We start from the raw sequence: 25,542 nt of genomic DNA, 5'->3' as shown, positions 1-25,542 counted from the left end.
AATGGAACTCTTAGGCCATCTCAGCCATTTTCTGGTCAGAGCCAACTGAGCTTCTACCAAACAGCTTCTTGGCTTTTCCTCCTTGTCTCTCTACAAGGTAAAATTAACATGTTCTTCAAGTCAAGATCATTAATGCTTTACAGAGTTGGAGACTAGGGCTAGACAAGGAAAATACTCATTTCAGTTACATTAAATACCCAAAGCATTCAGACTCCTGCTCAGAATGATTGCTATTTGATTGAGCCAACACTCCATTGCACAGTACCTCATAGGTCTGACAGCTTCGCCAGACACTGATTACATTTTAGATATTTTCATCATTACTTTTACTTTCATATCCTCCCTTAGAAGTCATAGATGAAGTGGAATATAATTTTTTCAAGTACTCAATTTCTGTAAGAGATCACAAGGCATAATTTTTACCAAGTCACAAGAACTTTGGGGCTCATAAGGAAAACAGCTGTCTCTCTGTCAGGCATCAGTGGCAATGAAAGGTGTGATTTCAGCTTGGAGAATCTAAACGTGGACAGAAGGCTCTTGAAGAGGTGTTCAACATGGTATCAATAGCATTTCTAGGATGATTGGGAACTCACAGTGCATTTTCTATGTGAACATACTACAGATCATATTTTATGAGTGAATAGAGCTTCAGAGTTTTCAACACTGATAGGTATATCATTAATTACACATTAATGCTTCCGATTCCTGACATTGCAGATGAAATAGTTGAGCAGGTGCCTCTTATTTTACCGAGTTTGGGAAATTACAAGGTAAAGCAATAGTAGTTGTACCACCAATACGTAGAGGTTACCAGTGCCAGGCACTATTCTAAGAGCTCTATGTGTATTAGCTTATTTCAATTTCCTCTGTGACCTTATGGAGCATATACTGCTGTTATCTTTGTTTTGCAGACAAGGCAGCAGAGACACAAAGAGGTCAAATATTCATCCAAGTTCATACAGCTTTTACGTAGTGAAGCTTTTGTTTAAACACAGGCACCATCACTACAAAGCCTCTGCCCTGCTCTTCCACAAAGGAACTTTGTCAAGCTAATCACAAGTTTCTGCCAATTTACTCAGAGTGATGCCCTTGTCTAACCAAACATTTCCCATCATGCAAATAAGAGATGTAATCAATAAGAGGTCCAAATAACTACAGATCTATGGTTTACATAGTAATGTACATATTTGAACATCATTCCAATTCCCATTGTACTGCCTGCTCCATAACTTATTTAAAAAACATCAGTATGGTCACTATGATGTATGACGGGTGTAAAAATCCACTTTGATCTACTGGGAGCAGTTTGCTAGCAGTTGAAGTGCCCTAGCCAGGTGCTTCAGAGGCAGTTAATATTTGCAGAACCCAATCAAGAATCTACACTCCAGGGGGCTTCTGTAAGCACCTCAAATATCAGTCTCCAAATGTATGTCAGGGAGTTTTAAAAACAGCATAAAAGGTTGGGCTCAGTGGCAGGTTCCTGCAGTCCCAGCTGCTCAGGAGGTGAAGCCAGGAGCCCAGAAGTTTGAGGCCAGCCTGGGCAACATAGTGAGAGCCTGTCTCTAAAGAAAAGTAGCATAAGTGTCATTAATGTCTAATGGTTCCAGCATATTCCTTTCTTAGATAAAAAGATGGTGTGCTAGATTTTCTTCATCTGCGTCTAACCGTCCAAGGCTGCTGCTATTCACTGAAGACTGTACCAGTTATCGATGGTCACAACTGGCTCTGGTCTGTTCACAACACGCAGGAAGCAGGTACTCAGCACACTGGGTATCAGCGTGACACAAGGCACACAAAGTGTACAACACATCTAACGTGTCATGAATGTAAATTAAAGCCGATATGCAAGTTTCACGTGAAGTGTTACTTAAGTTTGTTCTGCTTTCATGGGATTTAGAGAGTTTATGGGAATCTGGATGAACAAAGAGTTCCCTTTTCTTTTGGTGAATGTGCCCCCTGTGGAAAACAGACCCTGCAAACCATTCCACGATCCCCAGGAGGGCTTTCGTTTTAATAATGTGTTTTCTTCCATGGAAGTGTGAAAATCCACTGTGATCTACTACACTGTACTACTACTCCTACACACTCTCCACCTCCTTGAATACTCAAGACAATAAAGCATGGAATTGCCCCACCCCCAAAATTCGTTAACTCAAACTTATCTGCCTGGCGCCCACCTGACCTTTTGCTGGTACCTCTTAGAGCACTTCATTGGAACAGAAAACTATTAGGTCATGAGTGCTGACTCTTTAAAGATGCTTTGAGAAACTATAAAGAAGTGCAAAGCAGGCCTTGCCTCACGCTGGCCTTGCAGTCCCTAGACATGAGCAGGACACACAGATGGAGGGTAATGGTCACACCACCAGGGTTTGGTGCTCATCCAGCAGGACTGAGGGCCCTAGCTTAGGAAAGGCTCTGCTCCTTGTACAGTGGGCCTGACTACATTGCTAATGAGAGCATTCTGAGTTCCAACTCAAAAGGTGCCAAACCCCTCTCCAGCAGCAGCAGTTCTGGAAGGAGGTCCTTTCTGGCCAGACTAGCCACATCCCCACCTCCTCCATGCTGGCCACCCAGTGAAGGTGGCAGTTAGTGTGGGACAGTGGAGACAGTCTCTCTTGGGGCCTCCCAGGTAGGTGGAACCAGGATGGTGGCTCCCTGGGGACTGTGGCAAGGGCTGTGACTGGGAGAAGGGGGCCTCAGGAGTCAGGGCAGGGCTGTAGAAAATGGGGAGGGTGCCATGGAGTCCAGGGGAGGGCGGTGGACTGGGCAGGGTGGAGCAGAAGTGAGTATTGTTGGCAGGAGACTTCCCAGCAGCTACTCCTTGTCAGGGGCTGCCTGACTGCATGGGTCCTAGAACCACGCAAGGGGAACTAGTGCCAGGGGCAGCTTCGAGAGTCTCATCTAACATGATTCGTGCTGACATGCATGGGAAAATGCTTCCGTGCCAAACTGGGTCTCCTGATCTGATCACATTTTTCAAGTACCTTTATGTTCTTGACTAGTTAAGGAAAATCCAGCCCTGGAATTTCATCCATGCCAAACCAGATATGAAATAAATACCCTTTGGGCCCTTTTCTCACTTTCCCTGCCATCCCAGGCTGATGACTCCAGGCTGAGCTCTATAAATATCTTCTCGAGTTCATCATCCCTCACTCTACCTCCACTGCCCTTTGAGGGGATAAGATCGTTTATATACATAAGGAAAGATGTTGTCCTCCAATTACCCTAACATGTTCCAGCTTTCCACAGGGCTGTGAGTCATTCCATGATAATGGCATATCACTGAATAATTATATGTATTTTGGATATGCATATGCATGTGACTGCTTTGGTAAAAGAAGTATGGATGACTCATTGTTTAGCTGAAACATTTAATAACTTAAAGTCATTATTAGCAAATTATTGGCTAAAAATTCTGTGCTGTCCCACTATAGCTCATGCATACGATGATAACGAAGATGATTGAGACCATCCTGGCTAACACGGTGAAACCCCACCTCTACTAAAAATACAAAAAAAAAAATTAGCCGGGCATGGTGGCAGGCGCCTGTTAGTCCCAGCTACTCAGGAGGCTGAGGCAGGAGAATGGTGTGACCCTGGGAGGCGGAGCTTGCAGTGAGCCGAGATTGCGCCACTACACTCCAGCCTGGGTGAGAGAGCGAGACTCCATCTCAAAAAAAAAAAAAAAAAAACAAAAGAAAAACAAAGAGTAATTTATAACCAAAGAGTGGCAGCTGGAAACACAATCAACCATGTAATGGCAGTAACAAAGAACTTTCATCAAAACTTGGAGAATTCCAACTCTTTGCCCATACGCCTACATACCAGGAACTTTGCAAAATTACTGAGCCCTGCATCAAAGTGCACATTCTTAACAGAACCCTCACTCACAGGCCTCAAAATCTTCATCTTCAGTAACATCTTACGTTTAGTTTATGAATAAACAAACTTTAATAAACTTTAAAAAGTTGTAGGACTCTATGAAGCTGTCTTTAGTTTTTATTAAAATCAAAATTCGATGTAATTTTATGACATTTTCCCAGAAGAAAATGAAGATATGCATTTTGCTTATCAAAATCAGTTTGTGGCCACCATGAGCCACAGGACTCTCTTTAGAGAATCAGCAAGACAGATACACTGAGTTCACAGCCAGTGATGAGTTCACAGCCAGTGCTGAGTTCACAGCCAGTGTTGAGCTCACATTCTGGCATGTGGGCGACTGCTTCAGTAAACTGGAGCTTTTCCCACTTTGTGTGTTTAAAGCTTAGGTCAAGGGATGGAGACTCCCAGAAGCCTCTATGGCCGCCCACCTCTTCTCTTCCTCAGTCTCCAATATTTTGCAATGTTTAGTATGTTTAAGATCCTTTCTGGGAAACAAAACAAATCAATAAGGCATTTTTCTGCCAACAAGCTATGGACTGCAGTGGCTGTTTCCAACGTACATAGCTTATCTTCTTAGAACTAACATCAAGCAAATGAGCCCCTCTGCAAATGCTTTAGGGTATTTTCATTCTAATCTCCCCCCATCCCCGAACTTTTTTAAAGGAAGAGTTTGGAATTGAAACAGTTAAGTCACAGAGTAGGCAAAAGCAATCATCGAAGTTTACTTTCCCATTATTAAAAAAGGAAGCAAGAATCCTCAGGGCTCCTGTGCTCCCAGCCTCAGAAATCTAAGCATCAGCATATAAACCTTCCAGGGAACAACACTAAGTAGATTAAGCTGCCGCATCAACTGTGATTGATTTAAAATATTTAGGGCTCTGTTATCACATCAACACAATTTCGTGTAAATGCCTTGAAGAAAAAAGTCCTTTCAATGGATTTGCTAAAGCAAAAGCTTAATGTGAATGGCAAAGCAATGAACTTTTTATTTTATTAAGAAGATACTAAAAAAGATATTTTAAATCTCCTGGTTATGGATTTTTTAGGGAGATTAGTCCCAGAGAATGCCTAGGCTCTTGCAGCCAAAATTCTAGGGGCCCTTTCTCTTAGGGACGGGGGACACACCTTGGGGTCATTATTATTTGCACTGATCTCTCTTGAATTTTCAGGTCAGACAATTTCTGCCCTGTGGCAGAATGACCATCTGGGTAACATTGCCTTGATATCCATGCCATTTTTTTTTAAACATCTTTTTTCCTTTGTGATAAAAATACTACTAACAAATAATTACAATAATAGTAATAAATACATAATTATTGTTATTTTTATTGTGATAAGAAACAACAGCAGCAACTGTCCCTTGCTGACTATGTCATGTGCTGCACGTATTCCGCTCCAAGTCTCACACAGTCCTCAGAAAGTGTAGTGTTTGGGGCATTCTTCCCATGTACACATGAGCATGTTGAGGTCGATGGAGTGGAAGACCCTTGTCATGTCTCGTGACTGGGCCAGGTCTCCTCCCTGGGTCCCTGCAGCTCCACAGCCTTACTTTGAACCACTCTTGTTCTGATCTCTAGCCCCTGGGTTCCCTTCCCTATCCAGAAATTGAGCTGATCTCACACCCAAGCAAAAGAGCTGTTAGTGGGATCTCAGACGTCAGGGAGCAAACAGGACCCAATTTTCTAGTTGCTCCTAGGTATAAGGCCTTTTTCTCACACAAGGGCAGCACACACGGGGCTTTAGAGTCCTCATTGTCAACAGTCTACTGAGTCCAGGGGGCCGGCAAGCCCCAGAGGCTCAGGGATTGCACCCCGGGCAGAGGTGCAGCCCCTCCGGAGTTTCCCTTTGTGCTGCTGCCTGTACTTCTTTGGTGGAGCTGGGGACATCTCCGGGCACACCATTTCTAGGGCTGTTTCTGCACAGAACAGGCATAACTACAGCAGACTGTGTCCCCTCTTTCATTCCAGTGGCTTTTTCAGGTGTAGCCAAGGACTCATGTGACAATAAAATCTCAGGGTTGATTCTCCTGGGGCTCAGAAGGAAGCTGGACTCTTCAGCATGCTCTGAGCACCGGCAGCCACATTGGAATAAACATGGGGCTTCCATGGTGACCATGCAGGGAAGGACAGCCTCATGTGGATGCTTGGGTTCCAGTATGTCTGTTAGAGAATGGGCTGCTTAGCCCCCAGGACCGCGGCAGTCTCTGGAAGACAGACTTAGGGAGAAAGCCCTTGGAAAGGGACTTGAAGGAATATTCTAGACTGATGGAAATGGTCTATGTCTTGACTGGGGCTATATAGTATATACATTTGCCAAACTCATCAAACTGTCCTTCTGATGTACATTTTATTATGTACAAATTATACCTCCATTTACAAAAATTAAAAATCAAGTCATAGAACTTTATGGCTTCAGAGAAATTATGCTAGGAGGTAACACTAAGCTTGCATATCCATCTGCTTTATAATTTATGATGCATAAAGCCACTAAAATGCAGAATGAGACATGCACAGCGCTGGGAGAAAGTGATACTGGCTTGAGAAAGCACCCAGAATCTCCCTGACCCTCCCTTGACCCAGCCTAGCAGGGTGAGTTATTGCTGTGACCACACGGTCTCAGGCCAGGAGGCTGAGAAGAGCTTGGGTTGTTCATCAGCCCCGTGCTGGAAAGCATACGCTTACTCTAGCCACGTGTGGAATTCAAAAAAGGTAATTACCCTGAGCTTGAACAACGCCTTTCCCCAATAAATATTCCTTACCTTGTGTAAACTTGGGCCAATTATTTAACCTAACCATGCCTCATCTGTGAAATAGAACCTTGTTATGAAAGTACTATGAACTGAATGTCTGTGTCCCCCCAAATTCATATATTGAAACCCAAATCCCCAAGGTGATGGGGTTAGGAGGTGGCACCTTTGTAAGGTGATGAGGTCATGAGGGTGTTGCCCCTATGAATGGGATTTATGCCCTTATAAGGAGATAAAAAGATAAAAAGATTCATGCCCTTGTAAAGAGATAAAAACACCAGAGCTCTCTCTACTCTGCCAGGTGAGGACATAAGAAGACAGCCATGTACAAGTGAGGAGGAGAGCCCTCACCAGACAGTGGGTCTGCCAGCACCCTGATCTTGGACTTCCCAGGCTTCAGAGGTGTGAGAAATACATATTCATTGTTTAAGCTACCTAGTCTGTGGAATCTTGTTATATCTTGTTACAGCAGCCTGAACAAACTAAGACAGAGGGTGGAATGAAGTAACAGAAAACAAAGTGCTTCCAGCAGTGCCTGACAGCCTGGTTGTTATTGTTACGATGAAGGGTCATGAGCATGGAGACAGGTTATCAAGGTTTAAGAAGAGAGCTTCCCCCTCTGACTTCTAGTTATTTAATAATGTATACAGCATGAGTCTTCTGGTGCCAAAGGCAAACCAGTGGTAGAAAATGTCCAGCAAGGTGGAGGCGCTCTCAGCAGCAAGTCACTCTGATGATTTATTTGGAAAGATGCAACTCATTCTTTCTTTTCCAACTGTCCCCCTCCCAAGGCAAAACGAGGCACTTATGTCTTGGAGTGGGGTAGAGACACATGCATTTGCAGTCCCTGAGCATTCCCGGAAGTCACCTCCTGACATAATAAATCTCCCATTAACGGGCCTCCTGCCCTTCAGGGATGAATTGCAGGGCTCTGCAAAGCCCAAAGCCAGCACACCTGCCCCAGGTGAGTGCGCAACACTGCAGGCCCCTGACAACAGCCTGATGCTGTTCTCTGATGCTGATCAGCCTGATCCCAAAAGCTCTAACAAAATCTTTTAAATTTTGCAGAACCTCAAGAAACTGTAGTTTAATTTACAGTTAAAGTCAAAGAAAAATGAAAAAGAACCCAACTCCAATGTAGCAGCAGCAGCAACCACAAATCTTCCTTTTTTCTCTCTGTGCGCATCTTACCTTCATACAGCCAGTCACTGAGGCCATTGTAAATCACACCTTCCTTCCCAGTGGAGACCACACGGATGGCCTGTTTCCCGACATGTGCACAGTAGTAGATATTGTTTTCAAAAATAAATATCTAATTTGGAAAAAGAAAAAAAGCATAATATTAAGCAAGGAAGTGGTTATAAATAGGCTGTTCTTAAAAAATCTGAAATCATCAACCTGGTTTTCATTTTCCTGTTGTATTTATTAGACAGAACAAAGGCAGTCTCAAAATTCTTGGAGGTCTACCCACCTCCAACAGAATATACCTGTAAGGATTAATCAGAGGCTGAAATTCCACATTCTTCACCCAATGTTATCACTTACCATGACTGGACAATTTGTGTTCTGATACTTCTAGCTACTTAAAATCTGATATGGTTTGGATTTGTGTCCCCGTCCAAATCTCATGTCAAATTGTAATCTCCAATGTTGGAGGCTGAGCCTGGTAGGAGGTGACTGGATCATGGGGGTAGATTTCTCCCTTGCTGTTCTCATGATAGTAAGGGAGTTCTCACAAGACTTGGTTGTTTAAAAGTGTGTAGTCCTCCCCCTGTGCTCTCTTCCTCCTCCTCCAGCCGTGTAAGTTGTGCCTGCTTCCCTTCACCTTCCACCATGATTGAAAGTTTCCTGAGGCCTCCCCAACCATGCTTTCTATGTAGCCTGCAGAATCATGAGTCAATTAAACCTCTTTTTAAAATAAATTACCAAGTCTCAGGTAGTTCTTTAGAGCAACGTGAGAATGAATACAGAAAACTGGTACTGAGAAGGGGCCATTCTTACAAAGATACCTGAAAATGTGGAAGTGACTCTGGAACTTGGTAATAGGCAGAGGTTGGAACAGGTTGAAGGACTCAGAAGAGAGAGAGATGAGGGAAAGTTTGAAACTTCCTAGAGAATTGTTGGATGGTTGTGACCAAAATGCTGATAGTGATATAGACAATGAAGTCCAGGCTGAGGTGGTCTCAGATGGAGATAAGGAACTTATTGAGAATGGCAGCCAAGGTCACTTTTGTTATGCATGAGCAAATAGATGATTGGAAACTGGAATTTATATTTAAAAAGGGAAGCCGAGCATAAAAGTTTGGAAAATTTGCAGTCTGACTATGTGGTAGAAGAGAAAAACTCATTTTCTAGGGAGGAATTCAAGCCTGCTACAGAAATTTGCATAAGTAAAAGGAACCAAATGTTAATCACCAAGACAATAAGGAAAACGCCTCCAAGGCATTTCAGAGAACTTTGAGGCAGCCCCTCCCATCACAGGCCTGGAGGCCTAGGAGGAAAGAATGGTTTCATGGGCCAGGCTCAGAGTCCCACTTCTCTGTGCAGCCTTGGTGCCCTGCATTGTGCCCACACCAGCTCCAGCCATGGCTAAAAGAGGCCAAGGTACAGCTCAGGCTGTTGCTTCAGAGGGTGCAAGCCCCAAGTTTTGGTGGCTTCCACTTGGTATTAAGCCTGTGGGTGTGCAGAGTGTGAGAGTTGAGGCTTGGGAGTCTCCACCTAAATTTCAGGATGTATGAAATGCCTGGAAGTCCAGGCGGAAGTCTGTTGTGGGGTGAAGCCCTCATGGAGATCCTCTACTGGGGCAGTGCAGAGGGGAAATGTGGGGTTGGAGCCTTCACATAGAGACCCCACTGGGGCACTGCCTAGTGGAGCTGTGAGAAGAGGGCCACTGTCTTCCAGACCCTAGAATGGTAGATCCACTGACAGCTTGCAGCATGCATCTGGAAAAGCCCCAGGCACTCAATGCCACCCTGTGAAAGCAGCTGAGGAAGCTGAACCCTGCAGAGCTACAGGGCAGAGTGGCCCAAGATCATGGAAGACCACTGCTGTATCAGCATGCACTGGATATGAGTCATGGAGTCAATGGAGATCATTTTGGAGCTTTAAGATCTAATGACTGCCCTGCTGGGTTTCAGACTTGCATGTGGCCTGTAGCCCCTTTGTTCTGGCCAGTTTCTCCCATTTGGAATGGGAGTATTTACCCAATGCCTGTGTCCCCATTGTATTTTGGAAGGAACTATCTTGCTTTTGATTTTACAGGCTTATAGGCAGAAAAAACTTGCCTTGCCTCAGATAAGACTTTGGACTTGGACTTTTGGGTTAATGCTGGAATGAGTTAAGACTTTGGGAGATTGTTGGGAAGGCATGATTGTATTTTGAAATGTGAGAAGGACATGAGATCTGGGAGGGGACAGGAGTGGAATGATATGGTTTGGATTTGTGACCCCACCCAAATCTCATGTCAAATTGTAATCCCTAATATTGGAGGTGGGGCCTGGTGGGAGGTGACTGGATCATGGGGGTGGATTTTCCCCTTGCTCTTCTTGATAGTGAGTGAATTCTCATGAGATCTGTCTGTTTAAAAGTGTATAGCACTCCCCCTTCACTCTCTTTCTCTTGCTCCCCCATGTAAGATGTGCCTGCTTCCCCTCTACAATGATTAAAAGTTTTCTGAGGCCTCTCCAGCCATGCTTCCTGTACAGCCAGCAGAACAGTGTGTCAATTAAACCTCTTTTCTTTATAAATGATCCAGTCTTGGGTAGTTCTTTAGAGCAATGTAAGAATGGATTAATACAATATCAAATTGGATTATTTTTGCAATCCAATTTTTCCTAGCAATTAAGATTGACGGGCTGGGACACTGTAGATCTGGGTTTTATTCATTCAACAACATTCATTAACAATTATGCAGTGGGCACCTACTCTGCAGTCACGGGGGATCACAGTGGTAAATAGGCGAGAACTCCAATGCGCCTTTATTCTAGTCACAATCTGTAAAAAGGCCAGACTCTAAACAGGACAATGGTCTGATAGGAAGATTGTGGAGTTCTGGAAACACAAAACAGAGCTGCCTAACTCAGGCAAAGGGCAGGCAAGGTCTTCCTCAGAAAGCTATTGAAAAAAACTTACTGTTCTGATAAAATATGCATTACATACAATTTGCCATTTTAACCATTTTAAGTGTCCAGTTCAGTGCATTAAGTATGCTCATATTTTTGTGCAACCATCACCACCATCCATCTCCAGAACCTTTCCCTCTTCTCAGACTGAAACTCTGTCCCCGTTAAATACTATTGTAACTCCCCATCCCTCCCCCAGCCCCTGGCACCCCTACTCTACTTCCTGTCTCTAGGGGTCTGACAACTCCAGGGACATCATACAAGCGGAATCATACAGGAGGGGCAAGAGAGGATACTCAGGAGGCCAGAAGCCAGCTCCTGGAGGGTCTGGAAGCCACACTAAGGTGTCCCAAAGGCAATGGGAAGCCCCTGACAGAGGTGTGAGTAGGAGGCAACATGTTTACATTCGAGTCTCCTGAAGATGAGTATGGAGGCAGATGGTGTGGCGAAGAGAAGGGAGCCAGGCCTCAAATGAGAGGAGCCTGTTGCTATCATCTGAGGAGCACTAACCATGGAGAGGGAGAAGGACCAGCCATTGAGACTATGAGAAGAACCCATTGATGATGGGAAGTGACCTGAGGTCTGGGGTGAAGTTGTGGGATGAGGCAAAGTTGTTCTCAAACTGATCTCTTGGGCCACTGGGTGATAGAGAACCATCTGCAGAGTTGGGGTACACTGGAAGATATTATAATTCTGACCTTGGGCAAGTCGCCCCCTCTCTGGGGAGGAGGGGGAGATGGTCTATGTTGGTGGTCCTCAGATTTTGATACATATTACATGGCCTGGGGAGCTTTTGAAAAACCTAATGCACAATCCACCAGACCAACCCAAAGTCAGAATCTCTAGGAATGGAATCCAGGCATCAGCATTTTTAAGAAACATCCCAGGTGATTACAATATGCAGCCAAATTTGAGAACCTGTGACCCAGGAACCACCTCATGTCTCCTGAAGCTCCTAAGCTATAAATTGTCCTACACAATGTATTTTCTGGTGCATGGATCAATTCTGCCCTGGGTTTTCTGTCTCTAAACTCTCTGTCCACATCCCTATGGGTACCTCACAAACTGATGCAGCCCAGACTGCAAATACCCAGTGTCCACAGAAATCAGGCATGCGGACCAAGAGTGGGGATCAAACCAGCTGTTTTCTTTTAGGAAATTATAGGAAAAATATTGCAGTGTCATTTAAGAGACTATGGAGAGAAGGTATTTTGCATAATACAGGAAATGGCATGAATATGGAATTTTTTTTACTGAAAATATGAAAAAGGCAGTTTCTCCAGATTGTTCCCACGGAGGGATGGATCTGAAAGCAGTGGCAAATATTCGTTTTCTGCTCAGCCCTCCTGGTTCTTCAAGGATTCACTTCAGCCAGAAATGAGTTGGAAAACTTCCAGAAACAAGTATACAACCTAATTTAATTTCAGCAGCTGTTCTTATGAGTTTGCCTAAGGGTAAGATGTATTACTAAGTTTTAGCTTTTTTTTTTTTTAAATAAATGTGTTGTAAGCCTACAATGGATTTTTGTATCAAATCAGACCATAGCCAATTATTATTTTCAGTTAGTAAAGTTTGCTATGATGGATATTAAATCCTCTTTTTTTGCTTTGGTTTTATTTCTAATGGAAGGAAAATGAAAGAACAAGCTATAAAGAAAAGTGTATTTTGCTTTGAAGATCTTTCACATTTTCCTTTTTTTGAGAGAAAGGAGTCTTGCTCTGTCACCCAGGCTGGAGTGCAGTGGCTCAGTCTCAGCTCACTGTAAACCTGTTTCCTGGGCTTAAGCAATCCTCCCACTGAGCCTCCCAAGTAGCTGGGACTACAGATGCCAGCCACCACTCCTGGCTAATTTTTGTATTTTTTGTAGATGGGGTTTTGCCATGCTGCCCAGGCTGGTCTCAAACTCCTGAGCCCAAGTGATCCACCCACCTCAGCCTCCCAAAGTGCTGGGATTACAGGCATAAGCCACTGTGCCTCACATTCTCCTTTTGATATTCAGATTAAGATATCTGAGGAAAAGAAGATGGAAGGCATCAAGTTCTGCCTGTGGTTTTGCGATGCTAACCCCCGAGAGGCTGAGAAATCCTGGATGCTGAGATCAAATATTGGGTGAGTGACTGAATTTTTACTTTTTATCCACCATGTGCATGGCTGGCAGAGCACTCAGGCTCCTCTGAGTTCCCGAGATTCTTGTTCCTAAAGGGACTTGAAGCCTCCCTACGTGTGGCCTTCACTGTCTGGATTAGTCCACGCACCATCCCCAAGGCCTCACCCCACCCACCTGGAGCCACTCACAACCATGGGCCACCCTCACTCAACTCCCTGCCTCCTGCTGCCACCCCCGATTTATCTCATACGTCGCACTCCAGATTTGTCTTTACTGAAACACGATTTTTCTCATGTATTTTTTAAAAATCTGAAATAACTTTCTGCTTACTTCAGAATAAAGTTTAAATCTCTAGTCTGCGACCCAAATCCCTCCACAATCAAGACGTAACTTTCAGTCCTGCAGAAGTCATTAAGGTCCCATGATTCAGGGTTAGGGATGTCATTGGCCCTAAGGAGTTCCCATTCACAGTGGGAATCTGGATCTAACCAGCTCAGTGTGCTCCAGACTACACGATGGTGTCTGCAACACGTGCTGGGAGCACAGAGGATGTGCTGCATGGCCTGGGCCAGCTGCTGGACTGTTATCTGCCTCAGTTTCTCCATTTGTCAGCAGAGATAATAATAAAACCTCATCTTTTGTTGTTGTTGTTTTTGGAAGACAGGGTCTTTCTCTGTTGTGCAGGCTGGAGTGCAGTGGTGTGATCATAGCTCACTGCAGCCTCAACCTCCTGGGCTCAAGCAATCCTCCTGCCTCAGCCTCCCAGGTAGCTGGGACCACAGGCACACACCACCACACCCAGGCACCTATCTATGTATCTATCTATCTATATCTTTTTTTTTTTTTTTGGTAGAGATGGGGTCTCACTATGTTGCCTAGGTTGGTCTTGAACTCCTGGCCTCAAGTGATCCTCCTGCCTTGGCTTCCCAAGTGTTGGGATTAGAGGTGTGAGCCACTGTGCATGGCCAATAGAATCTAATCTTAAATGGATGTGAAGAGCAAGTGAGTCAACCAACTCAAAGTACGTAAAACAGTGGCTGGCCTGAATGAAGTAAATGCTCAGTCACATCTGTTGCTGTTACTGTCTCCCTTATAAAAAATCCATTCTCTCTGAAGGGGTTAGAACAGGCTTCACAGCAGGTGTCATCTGAGCTAGAATGTTAAGGATTAATGCTTTTAATTATGATCAGGTCTAGCTTATCTACTTCTTTTTCTTTTTTTCTTTTATTTTTTATGCTTTTGGTGTCACAGCTAAAAATCCATTGCCAAATCCAAGGTCATGAACATTTCCCTTATGCTTCTATGATTTTTACAGTTTTCACTTATATTTACGTCTTTGATGTATTTTGGGTAAATTTTTGTATATGTTGGGCAGACACTTCGAAAATGCTTTATGAGCATTAACTCACTTGATCTTTAAAAATAACCCTATGGGGCAGGTACTATCATTCCTGCTTTGTAGATGAAGACACAGGAGCACGGAGCTGTTAAGTAACTTGCCCAGCAGCTGGTGGGTCAGGGGTGCGGCTGGGATTGAAACCAGGTTGTACGAGGCAGTTAAATGCCTTGCCCAAGGTCAGCAGTTAACAGAAGAAGGAGCCAGGATTGGACCTTACACAGCAGGTTCCAGAACTTGTGGTCTGATAATTACAGCACGTTGCAACTTGAAAGCAACTTGCTAAATAAATGAAAGATGTGATTTTTAACCAAAAATGCACCAGACCATAAACAACTTTGATCAGAATGCCCCCTCTCACATTCTCTTCCTCACTCAGAAGGAAACTGATGTCAGAAGCTCACACTCATGAGACCCATACGGAAGAACCAGGTGGGGATGGAAGGATGCCTCCCTGTCATTGTCACAGCATATCTCCAGCAGACATGGCAGCTGCGTCAGCAGCTGGCCCCATTCTGCCCTCTTCTCGAGGCTTATTGGGGAAAGACCTCTTGCTGGGAGTTTTGTCGTCAGCTGCCCGGTGACTGCAGGCCCACACTGGCAGGAGACCCTTCTCACTGAAAGACCCATCAGTCAAGGACCCTGTCAGCTGGCTCAGCACTTGCATTCCGTTCTGGTGAAGGGGCTGCCCATCCCTTTTTCAGGATGGCCTTTGCCCTGTGGGCACTCAGCCAGTACCTGCATCTGCAATGGATTCTGTGGCCTCAACCCAACTGTGGCACTGGGGCCTTGCAGTGGGAGATGCTGTTGAAACACCCGAGCCCACTGTCCACTGGAACCCCTGACCTGCTGCAGCCGGGGGGCCCTGCCATGCTGGAGCGGGGCATGTGCTCTCTGCCATCCTGGAGCAGGGCATGTGCTCTCTGCCATCAAACCTTGGCTCCTTCTTCCAGAAAACTTTTACAAGGTAAATGCTCAGGTCTCCAAAACATACTGAGATGTACATAAGGCCCAGGAGAATGATGACGTCTGCTTTGTGGTCCTCATGTGGGACTATCCAGCCCCCACTAGTAAGCGATGGGGACACTCACAGGCTTTTCCAGGACAGGCAAGGCCACTGTCTCTACTTCCTCCATGCTGCCCTGCCCTGGCGCCCTGCCTGGAAGCTCTGCCTGCTGGTGCCTCCTCTCCTGGGCATGGCACAGGTGTGTTCCCTCCTCAGTCCATCGATTCACTCTTCTCCTCACCCAAATGCTCTGTTTTCCTTGGCACCTATCCAGATCCTGCCCTCTTGTAAGCCTCTGCTCAGCTCTCAACCTGCCAGCAGGAAGCCTCAACAATCTCTGTCCGTCACAGACCTTCTGTGTTTATGCTGTACTCCCTCCTCACCAACAGAACAGATCGTACAGGCCGAGAGGTTCTGGGAAGCAGATGCAGGAGCACGGGGGAGAGGATAAGGGAGGTTGGACGTGGGCCCAGGATGAGGCCTGCTCTCCAGTCTGGTCCCTGGCACCCCCTGAAACCCACAGACAGAGGCCTTCACGTCGATGCTGAAGCAATGTCCACTCAAGCACAAGTGAGCTCTTTTCAGAGCAATGACAATCGGCACAGCCTCGGAAGACTCCGTTTCCCATTTCTGCTGAACACTAGACCACCACAGCTGATGGGGGCAGTGACCTGCAGAGAAGAGCAGCGACTCCAGGCCAAGGGAGGCAGGGGGACTGCGTGCCAGGTGCCTGGCCTCCACGGAGGGCCCTGTCCAATGCCTGCTGGAAGCCGACTGTGCAGACTCAACTCTTTACAAATATTCAGTAGCCTCTGCAGACCTCACCAGTAGAGTGAGGTCTGTGTCAGGGCAGTGGGCAAATTCCTCAGCAGAGTGAGTCACATGAATCATTCCCACTGTGTATCCATACTTGACACCCCAGATTTCTCCTGTGGGATCATCTGGTCTTCTCCACTGACTAGATTTCAAGTTTTATGAGAGCAGGGTCCACATGTCATTTTTCCTTTGAGTTCCATCCTTCCTTCCTTCCACCCCCGTGGCCACATTACTTCTGTGTATCTTTAATTTCATGCAAACTGGAAGGATGGAAGATTTACTGGCATCCCCAGCCCATACAGCCCACTTTGGAGCCCCCAGATCCCAGCAGAACATCATTGCTCTGGAGAGGCTGGGATGTAACCAAGACAAGCCCAGCATAGATAACATCCGAGTGTAGGAAGCCCATCAATCACCCAAACACGCCGCCACAGTAGCCTCTGTACTCGAGTTTGAAGAACAAGTGAGAAGGAGTCATAAGCGATGGGAGAAGGCTACCACTCTCTGATTCACAACCAAAAAGAAAACATATGGAAAGTAGAATATCTTGAATTTTTGAAGGAGCAATGGGGTAAAACCTAGAAAGTCCCAAGATGTTCAGACACAAGAAGAGTGGTGCTTCTGAGCAGTGGGGGGATGAATCATTTCCTAGATGTGACCCAAAGGCAGAGAGATAAAGATCTTAAAGAAGTGGAAGACTCACTTTGGGAGGCCAAGGCGGGTGGATCACCTGAGGTCAGAAGTTCGAGACCAGCCTGGCCAACACAGTGAAACCTGTTTCTACTAAAAACACAAAATTTAGCCAGGCATGGTGGTGGGTGCCTGTAATCCCAGCTACTTGGGACACTGAGGCTGGAGAATCACTTGAATCTGGGAGGTGGAGGTTGCAGTGAGCTGAGCTCATGCCACTGCACTCCAGCCTGGGCAACAAGAGCAAAACTCAGTCTCAAAAAAAAAAAAAAAAAAAGGAGGAGGAAGTCTAAAACCCAGGCAAGCCAGCTTTAAAGAGGACCTCACTGTGGGTTCCACAGTGACTGAAGTTGGTGGGGTGTGGGAGTAGAATAGAGACAAAAACTCAGAGCAAAGGGCTGAACTTTTAAAATTTTTCATTTAGAAGTTTTATTCAAAGTAATCTTGATGTGAAGAATGAAATTAGACCCCAATTTCTCACCACTTAAAAAAATCAACTCAAAATGGTTTAAAGACTTAGCCATAAGACCCAAAGTTATAAAACAACAAGAAGAAAGCACAGTGGAAATACTTCATGTCATTAGTCTGGGCAAGGATTTTATAGAAAAGAACTCAAAGGCACAGGCACAAACACAAAAATAGAAAAAGGCGATTACAGTAAACTAAAAAGCTTCGCACAGCCAAAGAAACAATCGACAGAGTGAAGAGACAGCCTGCAGAATGGGAGGAAATATCTGCAAACGACGCATCTGACGAGGGGTTAGTATCCATAATACATAAGGAACTCAAACAACTCAATAGCAAAAACCAAATCATTTGATTAAAAAATGGGCAAGAGAACTGAATAGACATTTTCCAAAAGAAGACAAACAGATGGCAAACAGGTCTAGGAGAAAATCTTCAACATCACTAATCATCAGAGAAATGCAAATGAAAACAACAATGACATACCATCTCACCCCCGTTAGAATGGCTGTTATCAGAAAGACAAAAATTAACAAATGCTGGTGAGGATATGGATAAGGGGGGGCCTTTTATACACTGTTGGTGGAAATGTAAATTACTATAACCATTAGGGAAACAAGTACGGAGGTTCCTCAAAAAATGAAAAATAGAGCTACATGATCCAGCAATCATATGGTTGTATACTGGGTAGACATCCAAAGCAAATGAAATCAGTAAGCTGAGATACGTGCACTTCCATGTTCACTGCAGCACTATTCACAACAGGCAAGACATGGAATCAACCCAAGTGTCCATCGATGGATGAATGAATGTAGAAAATGTGGTATACATGTATACAAGGAAATAGTATTTAGCCAAAGAAAAGAATGAAATCCTGTCATTTGCAGCAGCATGGATGAACCTAGAGGACACTAGGTTAAGTGAAATAAGCCAGGTACAAAAAGCCAAATATCACATAGTCTCACTCATATGTGGCATCTAAAACATTGCTCTCATAGAAGTAGAGAGTAGAACGGTACTGGGAAGGGGCTGGGAAGGGTGTGTGTGTGTGTGTGTGTGTGTGTGTGTGTGTGTTTGTGTGCAAGTGGGTAATGGGGAGAGACTGGTCAATGTTACATTGAGGTAGAAGGAATAAGTCCTAGTATTCCATTACACAGTTGGGTGATAATGGTTAACAATAATATATTGTCTATTCAAAATATCTAGAAGAGAAGATTTTGTGTGTTCTTACCACAAATAAATGATAAATGTTTGAGCTGATGAATCTGCTAATTACTGTAATTTGATAATTACACATTGTATACATGTATTGAAACATCACACTTATCTGGGTGTGGTGGCTCACACCTGTAATCCCAGCACTTTGGGAGGCTGAGGTGGGCAGATCACGAGGTCAGGAGTTCAAGACCAGCCTGACCAACATGAAGAAACTCTGTCTCTACTAAAAATACAAAATTAGCTGTGCGTTGTGGTGCACGCCTGTAATCCCAGTTACTTGGGAGGCTGAGGCAGGAGAATCACTTGAACCTGGGAGGCTGAGGTTGCAGTGAGCTGAGATCCCACAACTGCACTCCAGCCTGGGCAACAGAGCAAGACTGTGTCTCAAAAAACAGCAACAATAACAACAAACAAACAAACAAAAATCACACTGTACCACATTAAATAAGTACAATTATTATGTGTAATCTAAAAAGAAAATAAAAATTTAAAAATGGCATAATATATTGAGCTATCTTGAAAACCATTCAGGAGAAAAAAAATCATGCTCTCTTTTTGAGTAAATTCTATGTCTGGAACCAACTAACCCACGCATCTGTTTACCTGACATTTGTTGGTCATTAAAGATACCACACTTGATCAGGCATGCACCTGCTCTCCTACATCCAGGAGCAGCATATAATATAAAGGGGCAGTAAACTATAGCTGGGGGTGAAGAAGGAAGGCTTTAGAGGAGGGGCCTGGAGAATTCATTCGGTGTGCATGGGAGAGAGCTGAAGGGAGAACTCTTCAGATGTCGGCATCCATGTGTGGAAAGGCTCACAGATCTGATGCATTTAGGGGACTACAAGTAGGTGGGAAGAGCTGTAAAATAGTAAGTGGGTAGGGATGCAGGGTGGTAAAAGACACAGCAAGGGTGGGGGACAGGTCAGGCTATGGGAAGACTTGTGTTCCAGGTGGGAGAAGCCTTGTGTTCCAGGGAAGTTGGGGCTTCATTTTCTTTGTGATGGGTAAACTTGGAAAGCAAAGTCATAGAAGAGCCAGAAAATCAGATTTTCATTTCAGAAATATCACCATGACGGCTGAGGGAAGATGGGAGGCATAAGTCTGGAGGTGGGGAGGCCTAAGAAATAGTGAAAGCACAAACTACAAAAATGAGATCTAAAAGAAGATGGATTTGAAAAATATTAGGATTCAGAATCTACAGGGTGTGGGTGTGTGGCAGGAACAGAAGGAAATAAATATGATTTCTCATCCTCACACCTAGGTGACAGAGTGTACGGGTTACTAAGAATTAAGATGGGAAATGAAGAAGGAAGAGAAGGTTTGGAGAAGGAAGTCAGAATGGGGTTTGGGCAGGTTGACTGTGAGATGCCTCTGAGACTTCCAGGTAGTTGCTCCATAGGCAACTGGAAGTTAGTGTTTAAAGAGAGACAGGAGACAGAGATGGCAGGTTCATTACCTATGGATGACAGGCAAAACCACATTTTATACAACATAAAGTCCCTCAAAACAAAGGACTTCTTGAGCAAAGGGTACAGCTGAGGGTGACAGCCAGGGGAACATCAATTTTCATCAGGTGGGTGGATGAGGTTCCATTTGGTGTCAGCACTCACACTGAATTTCCTCACATTTGACGGCTGCAGGGTACCATTTGGGCTATTGCAGACGAAAATTGTCTCATAATTCAAGTACTTAAAATAGCCTAACACAATCCCACTTCATCTGCATCATATTAGCAAGTGTTCCAATGTTAAGGTCGGAAAATTGTACGAGTGTGTGATTCCTTGTCTGAAAAGTATATTGAAATTAAAGTAGGCCTCGGTGTACATTAGCTCAACAAATATTCCTTTTATAAAATGTTATCCTGGCTGGGTGCAGTGGCTCATGCCTGTAATCCCAGCACTTTGGGAGGCCTAGGCAGGTGGATCATCTGATGTTAGGAGTTCGAGACCAGCCTGGCCAACAAGATGAAAACCCATCTCTACTTAAAAAATACAAAAATTAGCCAGGTGTGGTGGCAGGTGCCTGTAATCCCAGTTACTTGGGAGGCTAAGGCAGGAGATTCACTTGAACCTGGGAGGCAGAGGTTGCAGTGAGTTGAGACCGTGCCATGGCACTCCAGCCTGGGCAACAAGAGTGAAATTCCATCTCAAAAAAATAAAATAAAATAAAATAAAATAAGATAAGATAAAATAAAATAAAATAAAATAGTTATCATATTAGTCCTTCTTCTTCTGAGCCTACCAGGTAAAAGTGTGAGGGCCTCTGCTTGGGATTCAAAGCCATCACTAGCCTATCCCAAGTTATTTCTCATCCTCAATTTCTTTCTGCCAGACTCATCTCTTTGTTATTTCCCAAGTAAGCCCACTCAGTCTACCTTGGGCAAGCCCCCTCTGGGTATTTACAAAATACATGACATTTTCATTAGTTTCATTTTTAAACATGAACATTTTAGCATAAATATGGCTTATACACTCAAGGTTATAGTAAATTCTGTGAAGGTTCAATTAACTGGATGATATGGTTTGGCTGTGTCTCCACCCAAATCTCATCTTGAATTGTAGCTCCCATAATTCTCATGTGTCTTGGGAGGGACCAGGTGGAGATAATTGAATCATGGGGCAGTTTCCCCCATCCAGTTCTCAGGATAGTGAGTTAGTTCTCACAAGACCTGATGGTTTTATAAAGGGCTTTTCCCTTTGCTGGGCACTCATTCTCTCTCCTGCTGCCCTGCGAAGAGGTTCCACCATGATTGTAAGTTTCCTGAGGCGTCCCTAGCCATGCAGAACTGTGAGTCAATTAAACCTCCTTCCTTTATAAATTACCCAGTCTCAGGTATTTCTTCATAGCAGTGTGAGAACAGACTAATACAATAAATTGGTGCTATGGAGAGTGAGGTGCTGCTATAAAGATATCCCAAAATGTGGAAGCTACTTTGGAACTGGGTAACAGGCAGAGGTTGGAACGGTTTGAAGGGCTCAGAAGAAGACAGGAAAATGTGGGAAAGTTTAGAACTTCCTACAGATTAGAGGGCTCAGAAGACAGGAAGATGTGGGAAAGTTTGGAACTCACTAGAGACTTGTCGAATAGCTTTGATGAAAATGCTGATATTGAAGTCCAGGCTGAGGTGGTCTCAGATGAAGATAAGGAACTTGTTGGGAACTGAAGTAAAGATCACTCTTGCTATGCAAAAAGACTGGTGGCATTTTGCCTCTGCCCCAGAGATCTGTGGAACTTCAAATTTGAGAGAAATGATTTAAAGTATCTAGAGGAAGAAATTTGTAAATAAAGTGTTCAGGAAGAAGCAGAGAATAAAAGTTTAGAAAATGTGCCATCTGATGATGTGATAGAAAAGAAAATCCCACTTTCTGGGGAGAAATTCAAGATGGCTGCAGAAATTTGCATAAGTAACAAGGAGCCCAATGTTAATCACCAAGACAATAGGGAAAATGTCCCCAGGGCATGTCAGAGACCTTCATGGCAGCCCCTCCCATCACAGGTCTGGAGACCTAGGAGGGGAAAAATAGTTTTCCTGGCCTGGACCCAGGGCCCCTCTGCTGTGTGCAGACTTGGGACTTGGTGCCCTGTGTCAGAGCCACTCCAGCCATCGCTAAAAGGGGCCAACGTACAGCTTGGGCCATTGCTTCAGAGGGTGCAAGCCCCAAATCTTGGCAAATTCCATGTGATGTTGGGCCTGCAGGTGCATAGAAGTCAAGAATTGAGGTTTGGGAACCTCCACCTAGATTTCAGAAGATGTATGGAAATGCCAGGATGTCCAGGTAGAAGTTTGCTGCAGAGGTGGAGCCCTCCTGGAGAACCTCACTAGGGCAGTGCAGAAGGGAAATGTGGGGTCAGAGCCCCCACACAGAGTCCCCACTGGGGCACTGCATAGTGGAACTGTGAGAAGAGGGCCACTATCCTTCAGATCCCAGAATGGTAGATCCACCAATAGCTTGCCCCAGGTACCTGGAAAGGCCACAGACAATGTCAGCCCATGAAAGCAGCTGGGAGGTAGGCTGTACCCTGTAAAGCCACAAGGGCAGAGCTGCCCCTATGGGCGCTCACTTGTTGCATCAGCATGACCTAGACGTGAAACACATTTTTGGAACTTTAAGGTTTAATGACTGCCCTATTGGATTTTGGACATGCATGGGGCCTGCAGCCTCTTTGTTTTGGCCAATTTCTGCCATTTGGAATGGGTATATTTACCCAATGCCTGTACCCCCATTGTATCTAGGAAGTAACTAACTTGCTTTTGATTTTACAGGCTCATAGGCAAAAGGGACTTGCCTTGTCTCAGATGAGACTTTGGACTTGGACTTTTGAGTTAATGCTGGAAGAAGACTTTGGGGGACTGTTGGAAGGGCATGATTTTGTTTTGAATTGTGAGGACATGAGATTTGGGAGGGGCCAGAGGCAGAATGATATGGTTTGGCTGTGTCCCTACCCATATCTCATCCTGAACTGTAGTTCCTATAACTCCCATGTGTCTTGAGAGGGACCAGGTAGAGATAATTGAATCATGGGGTGTTTTCCCCTATCCTGTTATGCTGATAGTGAGCTGGTTCTCATGAGATCTGATGGTTTTCTAAGGGGCTTTCCCCTTTGCTGGGCATTCTTTCTCTCTTCTGCCACCCTGTGAAGAGGTGTCTTCTGCCATGATTGTAAGTTTCTTGAGGCCTCCCCAGCCATGCAGAACTGAGTCAATTAAACCTCTTTCCTTTATAAATTACCCAGTCTTGGGTATTTCTTCATAGCAGCATGAGAATGGACTAATACACTGGAATTCTCTAGAGGATTGGGAAGTTTCAGTTAAATACACTTTCTTGGTGAATTTTCTAACTAAAGAAGAGATCTTTTCAATTTCAGTCCTTATTAGGGAAATATTTTCAGACTTTATACTTTCTTGATTTATTAGATAGAATGAGGTATACAATATGGAATTATTATTGACTAAGATAACCAGTTTTCATTGTCCAAAACTATTGGTGTGCATGTACAAAAACGGATTAGATCAAATCTACATCCATTCCCAGAAACTGTTTTCCTTGATATTGTCTATGTTATTGCTATTCTTTTCCATGTATGTTGTATACAGGAAAACTATCCCAAGGTTTAGTATGTGAGTTGGCTGGGTTTTAACTAATTGAGGCTTTATTTGACTTTTCCCAAAGTCAAATAAATCCAAAAGTTTCATGAATATTTACATCACTAAGATAATTTAAAAAGAGAAATTAAAAGATTAGTACAACTTCCAGGTAACTTACTGAGAAGAAGAGTGTATGTGTGTGTGTGTGTGTGTGTGTGTGCATTAAGTGATAATTTACACCCTTAATATTTCTTAAACCAATTCAAAGTAAATTACAATAAAAGCACAATCTGCATGTTCCCAGAATGGTTATGATAAAAGAGACACAAATAGCTAAAGAGGGGGCTAATTATATCAGGAACTAGGGATGGAATAATTACTATAATCAGGCACGATTTGGTTTTTAGTTCTGGAAAATCAAGGCCAAAAGGGAAACATGTTGCATAGCTCAGTATTTGACAAAATGATAGCAATACTACTAAGGGTGAGATGATAAAAAAGAAAGAACCTTGGACTTGAAATGGAACCCTGAATTCCAGTCTAAAACTACTAGCTGTCCAGCTGTGAGCAGGTTACTCAACACTGTTTAATGCAATTTCCTTCACTATAACATAAGAGGTTGGGTTGGATGATCTCTAAGAGATTTCTTTCATCTTTCACTTTGTCAAATTCAACAGTTACATTCATACTTACATCAGTAAAAGATATTCAGCAAATTAATTAGTTATATTACCAAACTTCTGTTGAAAAGGAGAACTATTTATTTATTTATTATTTGTTCTTAAATTAAGATGGGGGTCTTGCTCTGTTGCCCAGGCTGGTCTCAGACTCCTGGCCTCAAGCAATCCTCCTGCCTTGGCCTCCCATATGTGTGGGCCACCATGCCCAGACTAGGGAAAACTATTTATCATGGAAAGGAAATTAAACATTCATAGTGAACCCAACATTTTATTATTAAGGGGGAAATAGATTCTCTCTCTATATCAATTAAAAACTTCAATTATCACATTGCCTAGGTTTCTTTAATTGACACATTATAGCAGCTTTCCTAATGTCAAGGACATATCCACATAGTAGTGACTATTTGGCAATTGCATTTCTCCCTCTATTCCACGGCTTCTCTTGAGTTACCACATTTCCTGATCAAGCTAATTACATCAGGAACCATTTACTGACATTTCTGTAGTAAATAAAAATGAAAGATCCTGTTGTATGTAATATAGAACATAATTTATAGGGCGAAGCACAGAACAGGTTGGCTGGCCATGGAACTGACTATCCCCATTGGTTTAGCAATGATCACATGCAAGTTACTGCCCCTGAAGCCCACAGGAGAGTCTTCACTGGAGACTGTGCCAATCCTGCAGATAACTCCTGTCACTGGAACACTCTACACACATAAAACACTTCACCAGGATACAGGAATTCTTCCTCCAAATCTGCAACCTTGTAGACATACCTCTTAAGAAGACCCTGCTGAAAGCAGAAAGCTGACCAGAGAAGCCAGCAGGTCCTTGGGCAGTGGCTGCTAGCAAGTGAGGTGAGGAAGCCCTCCAAGGACAACCTAAGGAGTCCTGGTGAGCTCGTTTCTCTGCATGGGTTTAGTTTCTGGGTGTGCTACAAATGCCACATGTGGTCCCGAGTGGTTTCATTAATAGGCCATATAACAGCAAGTTAGGATTACCAGCTGTGGCTGAAAGATTGAAGAAACACTCTGGCACTCAGAACCTAAGGTGAGTCCTCTTTGCAGGTAATTTGACCATCAGCTGACTTCCTGCTTTTGTTGCCCTGGAAACCTGATAAGGGTTGAATATTACCTCTATTCATGACAGCATTATTTATGATAAGTTGCATTGAGATAAGGAGAACCATGAGTACTGGGAGGGAGTTACAGCTGCCACTTCTCCCAGTCTGGTGACCCTCGTGCACATTCCTGGTGGGGCCCTGAAGCCATGCCCCTGGCTCCTGAGAGGCATCGGGCAGGGAAGATTCCACACCCACCT

General features: G+C 44.2%; 1 protein-coding gene across 4 annotated transcripts in view; it reads right to left on the bottom strand.

The window, feature by feature from the left end:
* The window catches only part of DPP6 (dipeptidyl peptidase like 6), a 998,429-nt gene that overhangs the window by 166,255 nt on the left and 806,632 nt on the right, over window positions 1-25,542 (bottom strand). For all 4 annotated transcript variants that reach the window (XM_034965319.2, XM_034965317.3, XM_034965320.2 and 1 more), the window contains exon 8: window positions 7,820-7,940. In XM_034965319.2, coding sequence (XP_034821210.1) covers window positions 7,820-7,940 — 121 coding nt within the window. The remainder of the gene's footprint in view (window positions 1-7,819; window positions 7,941-25,542) is intronic.

Source organism: Pan paniscus, chromosome 6 (assembly GCF_029289425.2).
Source record: "Pan paniscus chromosome 6, NHGRI_mPanPan1-v2.0_pri, whole genome shotgun sequence".
NCBI lineage: Eukaryota > Metazoa > Chordata > Mammalia > Primates > Hominidae > Pan > Pan paniscus.
This window is presented reverse-complemented; position numbering and strand designations above follow the sequence as displayed.